Source organism: Eucyclogobius newberryi, unplaced genomic scaffold (genome assembly GCF_026437365.1).
Source record: "Eucyclogobius newberryi isolate DKJ021-1_F unplaced genomic scaffold, fEucNew1.0.hap1 SCAF_6, whole genome shotgun sequence".
Classification (NCBI taxonomy): Eukaryota; Metazoa; Chordata; class Actinopteri; order Gobiiformes; family Gobiidae; genus Eucyclogobius; species Eucyclogobius newberryi.
Genome location: NW_027316278.1, coordinates 18,515,308 through 18,532,063, shown reverse-complemented (window position 1 = coordinate 18,532,063; position 16,756 = coordinate 18,515,308). Strand labels below are relative to the sequence as shown.

The window sequence follows — 16,756 nt, the reverse complement described above, 5'->3', positions numbered from 1 at the left end:
GAGCTAAAACAGAATCCTTCTGTCTATATCATTGATAAGCGACATTTCATTGAAAATGCAGAGACAATTTACACACAATATTCTGACAGTTTTAACAATCATTTAACAAAATAATGCAGTTATCATGTATTAATTATTATGTGTCAAATCATAGCTGCTGTGCACTTTATAGGAAATGTTGGCTCTTGTTTACAGTGTAGTTGCTAGGTAACAGTTGTGGATTACCTCGACCTATGTCAAATCTGCTGCTCATGTCCAACAAGGAAGTAAGATTGTATACATCACCAAAACTGCTAAATATAAGCATCACACTCGCAATATGTTTTAGTGACATGTGTTCATTGTGTTGTCTGACCTGTCATGTGCATTCCAAACCATTTTAAATTCCAAGAGTTAACACGTCACTGGGATTGGTTAACTCCACCTGACATTCACAAGAACAAAAATATGACAGTGCAGGAAAAAGTGTGTATTAGAATACAGAATTGTATTACAAACACTGAATCTCTCCAAATAGGCAAATTGCCATTAGGTCAGATCATCACTACACCCAGTCCCAGTGCTTCCACAGCATGAATATTTTGCCCAGTAGCTAGTTACATTACATAGCCAAATTTCCATGAAGACAGCAAAGTTCTCAATGCCCTTCAATAATATTAGTGGTAGCTCTTTACTCACAGCCGGTTATGGAGAGTGGCAGTCCAACACACATGACAGGGCAATAAGGATAGAGGCGCTCCCTCAGTGGGTGGTGGAGGGGGCAGCGGGCCGTCATGGAGCCAATGTCCCATCCGATTACAGCCAGAGGACCGGAGAGGCACGCAAATCCTACACACATGCATGCACACGCACACGCACACACACACACACACACACACACACACACACACAAATAAGGACACTTTTGGGTTGATAAAAAGCCAAAAGAGTACAAGTAACTGATAAAAGAAAGAGGGCTCAGAAAGAAAAAGGTGTCTCAAAAAATGTAAAGGCAAACAGTAACTAACTTGGGTTTGGGTTTGGTGTCTTGTACAGACATGGCACACAGACTAATGATATCACTAACAGCAGGAATTTATTCTGCTTGTTTGATCACAGTTTAGAGACAATAAGGGCCCCATTGTCCTTTGAAAGGAGGCTGTGGGATCATTATAGTTCATTTAGTGTTGGATCTTTTAGGCTGATCAGCAACGTGTACTGTTCCACCAGAGCAAGTATGAGTAAATGTATTACTTTACGCAATAGCATCAGGAAAATGCGGGAATGATCGGGGCACAGCAAAACATCAAGAAAATGTAAAGTTCTGCAAAGTTACCAGAGGATATGGCACATGCAAGATGGCTTCATTGAAAATACTGGCGAGATGCCATGGAAAGGAACACTTTAGTAAAAGATAAACTAACTAAACACAAGGTCAATTGGATTTGTTCACTATCTGTGTTATGTCACTCTAATGTGTATATGTCCTTATGTTTGTTATGTTGTGTCTGGAGCTGTTTGTGCTCCAGACCAAGACAGTAAATTCAGTTTTGATTTTATTAGGCGTGATTGATTTTATTTTGAATGTTTAAAAGAAGCAAACACACTTTATTAATGTGTTTGTCCTGATGACATAATTCAACCTGCCTTTTCTATAACTTTATGTGTACTGGTTTAATAATACAAGTCCTGCTTACTGTAACTCTTAGCAGAATCATGCTGCCTTAAAAGCATCTCCTGCCTCTTCCAGCTCTCTTTTAGTTGGTGGCTCACTCTCCAGAGGCGTGTTGAGCTTGTTTGCAAACAGCTTAGACAAGACCACCGGTGTGAGACAAACACAAACATCAATAAACAAACAAATCCATTCATACACTCCACTCCCCCAAAACACTGGATGCACATGCAGCCCAATGTTCAGAACACTCACTCAGCCTCCTGTCAGAGACACAGTTCCTAGAAGCAGCATTGTATGGTGCCTACCCAGCGAATATCTGCATCTTGTCTCATTATTAATAAATGGTGTCAGTGAATCGCTGCCCCCTCTGTCTGACAAGGCATTAGCATAAACATAGACTTCCTCTCAGTATCTATTTAGACCTCGTTTGACCTTTAATTATGGATGGCTAAATGTTTGCTACCTGTTCATCCAAGTGTGTAGATGCGCTGTGTGTGCGCTCAGATGTGGATTTAGCAGATGAGAGTACAGTTAGAGACAAAGGGTCTCAACACATTTTGATGACATGAATAATGTTCTACTGTATGATACATATTTTTGCACAATAATAAATTAAATAAACAAGTATTATTTAACATTTATTAACAGTTCATACCAGTCTTGACCTCCATTCAAATTATATGATGGAACAAAAAGTAAGTTAAAAGTATGCCAATATAGAAATAGTTAATCTGACATCACCTGAACTACACAGATTTAGATTTTGGTGAGTGCATTATTCCATTATCATCCCGTGTTAAAAGGCCTGCTGGTGTTTACAAGGGTGAAGCTTCCACCTCTTCAGCCCCACACTGTACCCATCACTTGACACTAGATGCTTTTATTGTAAGAGGATGGTTACATTAGTATTAATACATTCATCAAAAATGGATAATGCGGCATCTCTGCTCCCAGCTATGTGTTGTTGTTTTCCCCTTCATTGCCTCTTGATTTGCCTTTTGCCGAATCTCCACATTTTTATGCATTCGCTTTCAGTAGGTGTGGGAGACTTTTACATTAATGGATGCATTTTTCTTGTTAGAATGCTGTCATCACCTTCACCACCACTTGCATGTATTCTTGTTCTGAAAAAAAAACACCATGAGCTCTTATACAGTTTGTGTTTGTGCTGAGTTCTGTTAATAACTACTTCCCCTTGCGTAGTCTCTAAAAGCGAGTAATCTTGAAGTTTGTAAGATCTTGAAGTTTGTATCCTCCCATAGGGATGCATAAGCCATAGTATTACTGCTTATTTTAAGGTGTGTGTTATCAATGTTTTGCCCTGATATGACCTTAATCTCTCTGCCCCATGTTTGTCTCTGTAAAGACCACACAATCTTGCACTTGCGTCAACTGTCATGGTTAAAGCATCAGTGTGGAGAGGTGTGAGAAAACGTGTGATTTTGAGGCTTAAAGTGAAAGAAATCACACAGTAACACCTGTCAATTAAAGAAAGTTTAACATTTGAAACAAAACTACTAGAACTTATTAGTTATAATAGTAATACAATGTTCGTGCACATTAGTCTCACTCAAGCGTATGATAGAACATAACCTTGTTTGTCAGTTCCAAGTAAAAAAATCAAACAAACAAACTAAACAAAGGATAAAACAATAAATCTGCAGCTTTATTATCTTTGCCTATGGTCCCTGGATGAGCAATCACAAATCTTCATTGAGGCATATAAATCATAACTTTCAAGGGGAATAATATGTATGTATGTACTTCGCAGTGGAGGACCACAAAAGCACATGTTTGTAAGAGTTTTGTTGGAAGAATATGACCCTTTTCTTCATAACATAACCGATCTCTTTTTGGATCAGTCTGTGAGTTCTTTGCACTTTTTTGGCATGAGCCTTTTTTTGTTGCAATTTGTTGATTCTATTGTGTTTGGTTGTTGTGGTTCCTGTGGTTTGTGTGTTGCGTTTGACCAGAGAGCTGTGTAACTAAATTAGAATTACAAGAATGATTTCAACATGGTTAATAAAATGGTATCTGAAAGGTTACAAAATGCATCTTTTGATGTCAATGGCATACTGGGTCTAATTAAATGGTCAAAGATATTGACAAAGATGAGAAAAGGAAAAGGAAAATACTAAAAACCTACAGAAAACCCATTCAAACAACTTAGAAACATAAAACATTTACTAAAATTGGTCATAACAGACTATACTATTCCTGACAGGGGCAAACACAAGAGGGGAGTGGCCACATTGATCTCAAGCAGAATAGCCTTTGATCGGATTTTTGAAAACAAAGATAAAGATAGCAGATTTGTATTGGTCAAAGGAACTATTCATGGAAGTGTGTTTGTTTTGATGAATGTGTACTCCTCCAGGAAGAGACTTCACTTACTGAAGTTGTGGATCTGCAAACTACTCTGAAGGAACACTGTCCGTGGCAGCGACTGGAACTTACATGTTCAGCCGATGTCTCAAGCTCACAAAGTACTGGTAAATCTGTAAATAATACGTTTTGTAAATTAATACATAATATAGGGTTGATCGATATCTGGAAACAGATGAATCCTAACGTTTGCCAATATATACATTTTTCCAACCCACATAAGTTCTAGAATAGACTATTGTAGAAAAAGATTCAGTTGTAGTCATCTGGTCCTCTTTTTCTACAATGCAACACTCTGGACGAATGAGGACACCAACATGTTTCTTAGAATAGACTACTTTTTTTATTTTCAACAAAGATAGGTCCAAAATTACAGAGGCGGACATAAGTACTGTAGATTTAAGCGATTATGCTCCTATTAACATTACTGTAGATCTGGAACAAAACCACAAACAACACACTTTGGAGATTTAATGCTAGTCTACTCAATGACCCTCAATTTGTAAAAATATTATGACAAAGGACACAGAGATATATGTAGAGGAAAATGACAATGGTGAGGTTTCTCCACCCATTCTCTGGGATGCAGCAAAGGCAGTTTTGAGGGGCAGGGTAATTGTTGTAACCTCGGCCAAAAAGAAACAAAGGCAGAAAATGTTTTAACAATTTACAGAACAAACTAAAGCTGTTGGATGATAAACATGCCGAAAACAAAGATCCTCAAATGCAACAGGAAATTAAAAAGGCAAGGGGTGAGATTAATGATAAAGATGTTATGAAAGCGGTTCAAAATTAACAAAAATATTAGCAAAAATATTAGCTTGGAAGCTTAGAAAACAACAGGCAGAAAGCACTTTTTTAAAATACAAGATGGGCAGAATAATAATACTACTAATAATAATAAGATAAATAATAAAAATAATTTAACAAAACAAGACGATCAGCATTGGAATCCTTCTACAAAAAATGTCTACAACAAAAAGAATATCAGGAAACAAAAAAGAAATAAAAACAATTTTGGACACACTCAATTTACCCGGCATGATCGAAGAGCAAAACAAAAAATTAGGTGCTGAAATAACAACTACTGAAATTCAAAGTGCAATCAAAAGACTAAAAAAATCTCTAAATCTCCGGGGAGTGACAGGTTCACTTCAGAGTGATATCAAGCTCTAAAAGACACACTAGTTTAGGGTTAGGGTACTTACTTTTAACTGGGCACTTAAAAAAGCTCAGATCCCTCCAAGAAGGAAGACATCATATACCTAAAAAAGGGAAGCATGGACTTGGCTGTGCCTCATAATGAACCATATACAAAAACAACATGATAATAATAATAATAATAATAATAATAATAATAATAATAATAATAATAATAATAATAATAATAATAATAATAATAAGTCTGGACGCTGAGAAAGCTTTTGATTCTGATAGCTGGCTTTATTTATTTAAGGGTGCTACCCAAATTTGTTGCAAAAAAATACTGGACTGAAATTAGACACCACCATCCCACTCGTTTTCAGAACTATGTATTTGGGCCTCAACACTCCTTCTGGAACACAATAAATGGATATCATACAGCGAAAAAGGCCATCACCAAAACACAAATTGCCCCAACGATCAAGAACTGGACCGGCGTAATAGTTGACATAAGGAAAACGGAGGATCAAATTTGGACTTAATTTGAAAATGGAAAAATTTTACAAACTCTGGACAAAATGATTCATCTCATATATTCTTTCTGGTCTTGTTCTGTTTCTTGGGGTTTTTGTTAAGTGTTTTAGAATTCTGAGAAAAAAAAAGGAAAGGTAGGTGGTAGGTAGGTGTTGCTCATTGACACAACAACAAATGGCTATAGAGATTGACCCACCCAAATTCTATCATTACAAAGGTTGGATTTTGTGTCACTGGGTAAGGTACAGACATTCAATTAAATTCAGATTTATAGGGGTTATTTAGCCCCCTGATAATGAAAACAACACTGGAACTGCACTTGATGAATCAAACACTAGAGCACTGAAGGCTCTGTAGTGCCACCGTGTGGTCCTTTTACTAATCGGTCCTTTTCATAATTTTTAGATAGTAGTAGGGAAGAAGCTATATACACACGCACACGCACACGCACACGCACACGCACACGCACACGCACACGCACACGCACACGCACACGCACACGCACACGCACACACATTCTCTCAAAAATAAATTGCCAGATATTTGACATGTTCAGCAGTTTCCGTTAGAAATGGGGAAGACTTTTGGCGTTTGAGGAAAAATCACCCTTCATGGTAAGACTTGGGCATGGATCTATTATAATACCTGGGCCTCCAGCCAATTTATTTATTTATTTATATAGTATGGGTATTGTATGGGATTTGTCGAGGCCTGGTAGGGCCAACATTACAGTTGTAGTAATTAGTAGAAAGGACAATTTTGGCTACGTTTCGTGATTTGAATTGTACTCTTTCCGAGTCTGAGTTTGTTCATACGACACAAGACGTCATCATTTCTGGACTTTTATTTTGAAGCTTGGGTCCGTGCTCATCTGCTGCCGTTAAGTAATTTAGTGTCGCAAAACTTTGGCAATAAACATTCTTACCTAAAGCGCGTTTTAATCATGGATCTATTGTGGTTTTAATGCCCTGGATTACTTGGATATACTTTCAGAGTTTATTTCGGTCTTCTGTGGCCAGTATCATCTATATTTTACGACTGAAATATTAGTTACCTTGTGTTAAGCGGCGGTAGATCTGCGGACGCCACAGCATTGTCCTCGTATAAGCCTCAGTGACAGATGCAACAAACCAGCACCAACAGGTCCAAACAACAGAGGAAAGGCCCTGTGTCCAGCCAGTAACTCGTCTCAACTTTTTATTTTTGAAGTCTGTTTGACACTGTTCATTTGTGCAGTGTTGCAATGTTGAATAGTTAGCTGGTTAGTTAAAAAGCTTGTTTCAAATAAAATGCACCGTTTCAGTGAAGAAAGGGAACTAAACCATGCACTGTCCAGCTAACAGGACACTTTAGTTTAGCAGAATGGACCCTGAGGACGACGTGCCCCTCATCCTGACCTGGGATGAGGCCAACAGTGGACTGCTCAGTGAAGACCACCAGGGCGAGGACGCAGAGAGTAAGTGGCACCAAGATCAAACTGATCCAAAAGCATGTTATGTGCAGGCAAGTATTTAAAATAAATTAAAACAACAACAACAACAACAACAACAACAACAACAACAACAACAACAACAACAACAACAACAACAATGAGCTTTTATGAATAATGTTACAACAGTGTTACCTCACTATTAGCTTATGCAGACTTGTACCATGCATGTTAATAATAAGTTATACTCTTTTGTCTCTGCTGCATTTGGAAAAAAACACATCAATGTAAATACTTTTCTTATTGCATTGAAATGCAACTATGGGCCTTTCAGTTCTGGAGTTTTGAACAGGAAGTCAAGGAACCAATTTCTATTACTTAAGAGGTTTTAGATTTACATTGCTGTTTACAATGACAAAATGTAAAATCATGATCCACGCATGTCATAGTTCAATTCTAAATGACTGAAGTACAAACTAAAGTAAACAAGCAAAGTGGCATTTCAGACACATTCTCACTATACCATGGTGCCGGAGGTGAACTTGATGAAAAACATCGGCTATTGCAAAGATCAGTAGCTGTTAGCCATTCACGGTCAGATGCACATTAAGCCTTTTGAAGATGTTACAAAACCCAATATGCAGAACTTGACATCCAAAGTCACGTGTTGATATGCCTGACACATACATCCACCCAGAGGTCCTGCTCCCTTTGAATTCCTCCTACAAAATGACCCATGTGAGAAAGTGCAGCCTCAGCAGCCCCTCCTGGTGAACAGGGCCAGTCCGTAGCTTATGTTGTACCAATGTCTGTCTCCTGTGTCAACGAGGGAGCTCTTCAACTCTAGGAGAGGATAGGAAGAGAAGAGTTTTTTTTCTTCAGGATATTTGGGAGTGCTGGCTGGAGTAGGAAATGTAGCGCTGTTCAGGCTGGTTAGTCTGGGCTCTGGGACAAACTGAGAATTTGGACTCAACTTTGTGGGAGCGGGGCTTAAAGGACAATGATTTAGGATGTTTGGGGGATTTACAAGTAAAAGTGGTTGCCCGATGCCAGAAGGATATTTTTCTGTGGCCTAAAGCTTGTGTGCATTTCACTGAGCCTGTATTGACTGTGTTATTGACCGGGGGCTCTAAACATGTTATTGTTCTCACACAAATGGATGGTTCGAATGGCACACAGCAAACATTGGGTGGGCTTCAGTTGGGACAACAACCAGGTCACTGCTGCATGGGAACTTTATTTTTACTTTTTAACTTTCTTTACAAACGTCGTGGATGGAAATATTCTATGATCAAATCTACTCAGTCAAATGGAATTTGAGACACATTCTCCAAGCTGCTGGATCCGAAGCCAAATCATGTGATAGATAAAGCACGGGAAGAGCTTGAAAATAGACTGAAAAAACGGTTGATGTTGCTTTTCTGTGTGCCTTTTTAATGGTGCACTACTTATTTGTACTTCACTGGGTTCAAGGGTCAACACTGAGACGTTGCTGTCATCTTTACTTTTTGAACGAGTTGTACCTAGATAGACCTTCTGATTGTTGGTTTGTTTAGTATTCTCCAGGCTTTAAATTTGCAACATCTTTCTGAATGTGTGAATACTTCCTTTGGACTGAGCTTCTTGAAAGGCATGAATGTTAAATGTTTGAAGCTCTGTTCCTCTGAATCGGTGTCAATGCTGGATCACAACCAATGGTGCGCAAATCAAGGAAGACATTCAGACATTGAAACATCTTCAAAATGGAGCGCTTGTACGGCCAGACTGGAACAGCTAGCTTTTATGAAGACATGAACCACAATGAGGGCCCTGTCGTGATCTCCTCTTATGTTTTACTAGATTTAGACAGCGCTGGTAGGAGAGCTTGCTTCTGTTTATGGTGTCATTATGTTACTGCATGCTCTCTATCCATTTAACATTGAATATATGTAAATGTTATCTTCTAGATGGAGGAGGAAGAGGCAACTATGATGTCATGAGCAATGATGTCATAACAACACCAGGGCCCCCAAACTACAGAGCCCAAAATGACACCTTACGTCAGAGCTGGGAAATGAACTACCAAGAAGCAGCGATCTATCTGCAGGTACACACTGTTTGACTGAGCGTTTCACACAAAGAGGTCGAATGAATACAATCTAAAAATAGAAGCATTCATGTGATATTTTATTATGTCCTTGTAAATATGTGTGTCCTTTATGAACTTGACTATATTGGAACCATTTGAATGTAATAAAACTAGGGCAACAACTGGGCAAAGGATTGGGCTTCCTTTCCTTCTCATAAATAATATTTTGAGGTGGTTCCAGCCCGGATACGCTTCAGCTTGAGCCTCGATCATGAGTTTAATAGTACTGTATCGTGATAGGACAGGTTCAGATTAATTCCCTGAGATAAATTATTTGTCTTTTAAAGAAAAGCGCTGACACAAAATTGTATCAGAACTGAAAAAGATGGATTCATTAAGATTCAAAGTGCATATTTCTGAGAAATATGAGAAAATATTTTTAGTGCAAAGAACACATTGACTGACAGTTTAACCATTATATTTGACTAAATATATTAGTCAGATAATAACCTAACATAAATTTGATGAGTTTACTATACTGTTTATACAAACTTTTATGTATGTCATATCTACTGCCTGTGTCCAACCAGTTTGTAAAATTATAAACTTGTTAAACTACAGAGACCTTTTAGCTACATTTTTGTTACATTTTTGTTATATGTGTTGCTAAGTAAGAATGTAATAATGAGGGGCCAAGCATTGAACAGTCTTAGAGTTTACACTGCAGTTGTTTTGATGCTCAGCCTCAGAGAGGAAGTTCATATTGCAATAAAATGTGACTGAAATTATTATCCAACAAAGTGTTTGAGAAGTGAACAGAACAAAAATAGGAGTTGTGCTTCTGTTTTATGAGATATAATGAAAGCGATAAGATATAAAGCTATAATGAGGAAGAACCATTTTTCAATATAAGCTTATAGTCATCTTTATCCTTCGTCAGTTTAAAACATGAATATGAAAATCCTGTTCGCTCTTTGTGACTGTCTGAGTTATACAAGTTACATAAATACAATTATTTCTGTGTTTTACATTTAGTTTGTCCCTCTCAGCAGATGAGCATTTGTTTGCCCGTTGCTATGGTGATGTCTACTGTGTAGTGATATAGAATTAGATTTTTTGTTCAATGCAGTTAGCATTGGAATTCTCACTGACCGTGGCATCATAGACACTTACGATTTTTCATCAAAGTAAAAGCAAAGAGTTTAGAATTGTCTTGTTGATTTTAGGAAGGGGAGAACAATGACAAGTTCTTCACTCATCCTCGAAACCCCAAGGCACTGTCTGCGTACCTTTTTGCACACAACCACCTGTTCTACATGATGGAGCTGGTTACAGGCCTCCTCCTCATGACTCTGTCTCTGTGTGAGGCTCCGGCAGTGCCCTCACTGCGATTGGATGTATATGTGCGTAAATACACAATACACAATACACAATACACAATACACAATACAATAATGCAATCGCATAACAACTGTCTCTCTTTGTAGGTGCATGCCACTCTGGAGCTGCTGGCTTTAGTTATGGTTGCATTTGAACTGTGCATGAAACTACGCTGGTTGGGTTTCCACACCTTTATCAGGCACAAGAGGACTATGGTCAAGGTACTACTGCTGAGTGCTTGTGTGTTGGTGTAAGACCTGTTCAATTAATCTGATTTTTATTGTGAATACAGTTATGGCTTCAGTTAATTACAAAAATGGTTTGACAATTGTAAGTCAGACCTGTTCCCAGTGCATGTTGGACTCCGCCAGGGCTGCCCTTTGTTACTGGTTCTGTTCATAGTTTTTATGGACAGAATTTCTAGGCGCAGTCAGGGGTCAGAGGGTGTCTGGTTTGAGGACCACAGGATCACATCTCTGCTGTCTGCAGATGATCAAACCCGAACCTGCAACATGCACTGGGACGGTTTGCAGCCGAGTGTGAAGCAGCTGGGATGAGAATCAGCACCTTCAAATCCGAGGCCATGGTTCTCAACCGGAAAAAGGTTGCTTGCCCTCTTCAGGTGGGTGGGGAGTCCTTGCCCCAAGTGGAGGAGTTCAAGTATCTCGGGGTCTTGTTCACGAGTGAGGGAAGGATGGAGCGTGAGATTGACAGCCGGATTGGTGCAGCGGCTACAGTGATGCAGTCGCTGCATCGGACTGTTGTGGTAAAGAAGGAGCTGAGTCGAAAGGCAAAGCTCTCGATTTACCGGAATCTATGTTCCTACCCTCACCTATGGTCATGAGCTTTGGGTAATGACCGAAAGGACAAGATCACGGATGCAAGCGGTCGAAATGAGTTTCCTCCGCTGGGTGGCTGGGCGCTCCCTTAGAGATGGGGTGAGGAACTCGGCCACACAGAGGGAGCTCGGAGTAGAGCCGCTGCTCCTCCACGTCGAGAGGAGCCAGCTGAGGTGGCTCGGGCGTCTGTTCCAGATGCCTCCTGGGCGCCTCCCTGGGGAGGTGTTCCGGGCATGTCCCACCGGGAAGAGGCCCCGGGGAAGACCCAGGACACGCTGGAGGAAGTGTCTGGAGAGAAGGAAGTCTGGGAGTCCCTGCTTAGACTGCTGCCCCCGCGACCCGGAAGAAAATGGATGGATGGATGGTTTGACAATTGCCTCTGTGCATAACGGCTGCTCCTCCAACCGCTGCTCATCTGAAAATGACTTTGCTGGTAGGAGGAGCAGCGGTTAGGTCACCTCAGATGTGAGTGTGTGAAGTAATGAAATTATGGAAAAAATCTGTTTAATGGTCTTTAAAATATGAATAATAGACATTACTATTGCTAATAAATGATAATTGGTCCATTCATGTGTTTCAAAAAGATGAGAAATTGCGGTCGTTGCCTTAACAGTTAATAATATAAACTTAAAACGTTGCCTCTATAACAGGATGCTGAAAGCCATGAATACCATGAATAGACTATGTTTGACAATACATAAAATAAGTCATGATTTTTTCCTTCCTTGGTTGGTGTAGTTGTACAATCTCTAGTGTCTAAATTGTGTGTACTTTCCTGTTGTGCAGACGTGTGTGCTGATGCTCCAGTTTGTGGAGGCCATAGTGGTTCTGATCCGGCAGACTTCACACATGAGGGTGACCCGGGCTCTGCGACCCATTTTTCTGGTGGACTGTCGATACTGTGGCGCCGTACGCAGGTATGAAATACATCATGGGACGTTTTAAAATATAACTAGAGTGTTTGGCCATTTACAGCTATACAATATTTATTACTGTTGCTGTGTTTTTGATGAAAAATTAACTGTAAAGTGTTGTTACTGACAAAGTTTCTCTTACATGAGCAGAAATTTGCGGCAGATTTTCCAGTCCCTTCCACCTTTTATTGACATCCTTCTCTTGCTACTATTCTTCATGGTTATATTTGCTATTTTGGGTAAGATCTTTTTTTTTTACTCAAAAATCAAAGACTTTATGTGTAGACACTAATTTATGGTTTCCTATCAGGTTTCTGTCTCTTCTCCACTAACCCTGCTGATCCGGTATGCTCTTTGACTTAATCATATGTGTCGGTGGTGTTTTGTAGTGTTCTCACTTCCTGCCTTTCCCACCACAGTACTTCAACACTTTGGAGAACAGTCTTGTCAGTCTGTTTGTTCTGCTGACCACAGCAAAGTAAGTGCCGGAGCACACGCAGTCCTGTTTAGTTATCCTTTGACATATTGCACACAATCAGTGCTTTCTGCTTCAAGAGCACTGTCAGTTTTTCATTTCACATGCAATAGCAGTTGTTTTTTATTGCCTCTTTAGTAACTGTACAACTTCTTGTAGTTTTCCAGATGTGATGATGCCATCATACGCCAAAAATCGCTGGTCCTGTATTTTTTTTATTGTTTATCTCTCCATTGAGCTGTACTTCGTCATGAATCTAGTGAGCATCACATACATTTAATTATATTATAATTATTTCAGTAATTGAAATAACTGTCTGATGTTTTCCTTTTTAGCTTTTGGCAGTTGTATTTGATACATTTAATGATGTTGAGAAAATGAAGTTCAAATCTTTATGGCTCCACAAACGCTCAGCTATTGACCGTGCCTTTCAACTTTTAGTTAGTCGACAGGTATTGTTTTTAATTTATTCATCTGCATATATTGCAAGTAGGCAATTCTCAGGTTTTAATCATCTTCATCTCCTGATATCTTTAATTTCAGAGGCCCATGGGAGTGTCTTTAAAACAATTTGATGGACTGATGCGTTTCTACAGACCACGGATGTCTGCGCGAGACCGTTTCCTCACATATAAAGCTTTGAACACCTCAGAGGCTCCTATGCTCAGGTAACTGCTGAATAATAATTATGTCCTGTATCATACTCCATCTTAACAGCCTTCATTGTCCAGTTTGCAGGACTTCTATAAGTTCTATGAAGTGACCGGTCTGAAGTGGAAGGTAAAAACACTGTTGTGTTGCATGCCAGGCTTTGTTAAACTGATGTAAATCCTAAATGTTTTTGTTGTTTAGGCGCGACGCAGTGGAGAATATTGGTTTGACGATCTTCCACACACAACCTTTCTCATTTTTAAAGGTTTTCTTTATTCTGTTGTCCATAGTATATTTATATTTTTGCTTATGATTGTTAATTTAATTATTTATATTTCTGCAGGTATCAATCTGCTTGTAAAGTCAAAGGCCTTTCAATATGCTATGTGTAAGTATGATACTGCCCAATGGTTCTCATCTGAGGGAAATTTGTTCTAATAAACTATTTCAATTTTCTCTTTACAATTACAGACGTAGTGGTGGCCATCAATGGAGTGTGGATTCTAGTTGAGACATACACTCTGACTAGTAAGTTTTAGTAACTTCAATAACAACTCAAAGTTGTGGCACAGTGAAAACAAATTAAAGCTTCCATTTAATTTTCCAGGTGGATTTTCTTGGTCTAAATTGGTCCCATGGAGTTACATTGTCTTTCTCACAAGTGAGTTCTTCCCTCATACCCAATGAAGTGACATTAAAACGCATGTAAATGACAAAATTGTGTGCTTCCTCCTTCAGTCTATGGTGTAGAAGTGTCGTTGAAAGTAACTGGGTTGGGCCCAATGGCTTATTTTTGCTCTGGGTGGAACCTGTAAGTGTAATAGCGTCAAAGTATTATTTCCCTATTGATTTTTTGAGGAACTAAACACTGGTCTGAATCATATTCACAGGTTTGACTTCTCAGTAACGGTTTTTGCCTTCCTGGGCCTGATTGCCTTGGCTTTTGATATGGAGCCCTTCTACTTCATTGTAATACTCAGGCCTTTTCAGTTGCTCCGGTGGGCTTGACTTGTATCTTCTTCAGTTACTACTAGTTGTATTTTTACATTTTTGTATTTGACCAATGTGTCGTTTGCAGGTTGTTTAAAATAAAGCAGCGGTATCGTAATGTGTTGGACACCATGTTCGAGCTCTTTCCTCGGATGGCAAGCCTGTGCCTGACTTTGATCATATTCTATTATTCCTTTGCTATTGTGGGGATGGAGTTTTTTGCCGGTGTGGTGTATCCTAACTGCTGCAAGTAAGTTTTCGCTCAATCTCATTTGCTCCTCACAAATACTCACTCTAAATCTTGAATATATTCTTTCAGCGGTAGCACTGTGGCAGACTCCTACAGACAAGGTAATGTTACTGTTGGAAACAAAACAGAGCTACAGGAAGGCTACTATTATCTGAATAATTTCAACAATATTCTCAGCAGCTTTGGTGAGTAATTATTATGAGAGTATACATCTGTAGATCTTGTTTTGTGAGTATATAAATTATGTATTTTCCCAGTGACGCTGTTTGAACTCACTGTGGTTAACAACTGGTATATTACTATGGTAAGTTCGCTTGATTGACACTTTCTTTGACAGTTTCCTGTGTCGTCATTGGTTTGTGTGCTTTCTTTCCTAGGAAGGAATCACCTACAAGACAAGTCACTGGAGTCGACTCTATTTCATGACTTTTTACATAGTGACAATGGTGAGATGGACAAAAACAAACTTTTCAGTCTGGTCAATGGTTTCTGATGGTTGTTATTTCCACAGGTCGTCATGACGATCATAGTGGCTTTCATTTTAGATGCATTTGTGTTTCGTATGAACTACAGCCGCAAAAATCGTGATTCACCTGAAAACCCCGAAGGTCGACATACTTTAGGTTACTTTATCTTTAATGATAAAATGTTATGGATATTAAATTAGTCTTTGCTATCGTTTCCCCTTTTAGATGAAAACGGCATTGTGTTTGAAGTGGAAGTAAGTCGTGATGAAGCCTTGGTTACTCTGGACCTCTACAAACAAATGTGCCCTGGGCACTCATCACTGAGCTCTCTTCAGGGCGTCATTCAAGCCATGGAGAGAAATGGGGTAAAGGAAATGAATATGCTATAAAAAAAAAAGTGCATATGACAGGGTTAGACTACACAGTTTATAATGTTACTTCCTGGTTAGACACAAGTAACTCTTACCTAGCAACCATATTGTAAACAAGGGCTAAAGTCCATATAATTGGCACAATCTTTATAATGCCTAACATTGTGTTTAAATTGTCCCTGCATTTTTTTATGGAATGTCGCTTATTGATGATCAGAGGGTTTCCTTTTTAGAACTCCATCTACTATACTTCTTGTGAATTACACCTATTTTTTCTTAAACTGCCATTTGACTGATCAAAACCTATGGTAAATATTTACCACAGGTTCTATCCCACTAAACTATATGTCATATAGTTTATGTATATGTTGTGTTTGAGTTTCATCTATATCATTGTTTCCCTGATTCACAGTACACGTCTTTAGTTTATCTCGGCCGCAGATCTAGAACAAAGAGTGACCTGAGTATGAAAATGTACGAAGAAGAAATGCTGGTGAGACATAAAACGCTGTAACCTACTGTATGTGCTGTAATTAGTTGTCATCAATTGTGCATTTGTTTTGTATTCAGGAGTGGTATGCGGAGTATTCAAGGGCAATCTTGCCACAACTGGATCAAAACAGGGAGCAGGAACTGGATTTTCAAGTCTCCAATGTGTCTCCCTCTCCAGAGCCTCGTTTCAATTCACAAACTGGACCGCACAGCATTAACTAAGCTCACAACCACTCCAGTCTTTAAACTAGTAACATAGCACATTTCTAAGTTTAGTGCCTGAATCCATTAGACTGAACAGAAAGTTGTCTCCGTGAATTTGCCTGTTGCTTGACAATGTGCACATCTGTATATAGTTCCCTTGGTCTTTTTCTATGAACTGTATTCACTGAAGGACTGCGCCACAGTTTTGTGCCTTGACGGACGCGTGACTCTTTTAAGTCTTGTACTACTCCCAAAGCCCAAGCAGCCATTTGACCAGTATTCATCGTGATGGCAGACGCTTTCAAAACTTTTAACTTATCTGTGTCTCAAAAATAATGTTTGCCCATTTTATTTTAAAAACTATATGTATATGAATTAACATTTTATTAAACCATTGTAGTTGTAAAAATATTGTACACACATTACTTACTGTACAAGAATATCTTCAACATTTCCAAGAAAAATAATTTATTTTATAACAGTGACACATTTCATTGATTTATATTACAA

At 38.9% G+C, this 16,756-nt stretch overlaps 1 protein-coding gene across 2 annotated transcripts; it reads left to right on the top strand.

The window, feature by feature from the left end:
* The first annotated feature begins 6,662 nt into the window (after positions 1–6,662).
* Positions 6,663–16,655, top strand: tpcn1 (two pore segment channel 1). 2 transcript variants are annotated; one of them, XM_072433398.1, is made up of 26 exons: positions 6,663–7,172; positions 9,092–9,231; positions 10,440–10,616; positions 10,701–10,814; positions 12,219–12,349; positions 12,497–12,585; positions 12,657–12,691; positions 12,766–12,824; positions 12,981–13,080; positions 13,157–13,273; positions 13,365–13,489; positions 13,553–13,601; positions 13,674–13,737; positions 13,816–13,860; positions 13,944–14,000; positions 14,080–14,133; positions 14,211–14,283; positions 14,363–14,470; positions 14,551–14,712; positions 14,782–14,897; positions 14,970–15,016; positions 15,090–15,158; positions 15,224–15,320; positions 15,405–15,544; positions 15,963–16,043; positions 16,121–16,655. In XM_072433398.1, the coding sequence occupies exons 1-26, from the start codon at positions 7,079–7,081 to the stop codon at positions 16,262–16,264; spliced, it is 2,487 nt and encodes an 828-aa protein (XP_072289499.1). In that variant the 5' UTR covers positions 6,663–7,078; the 3' UTR covers positions 16,265–16,655. The 2 variants fall into 2 exon arrangements, with proteins under 2 accessions (XP_072289499.1, XP_072289498.1); XM_072433397.1 differs by lacking the exon at positions 6,663–7,172 and adding an exon at positions 8,712–8,999.
* Positions 16,656–16,756: the final 101 nt, after the last annotated feature.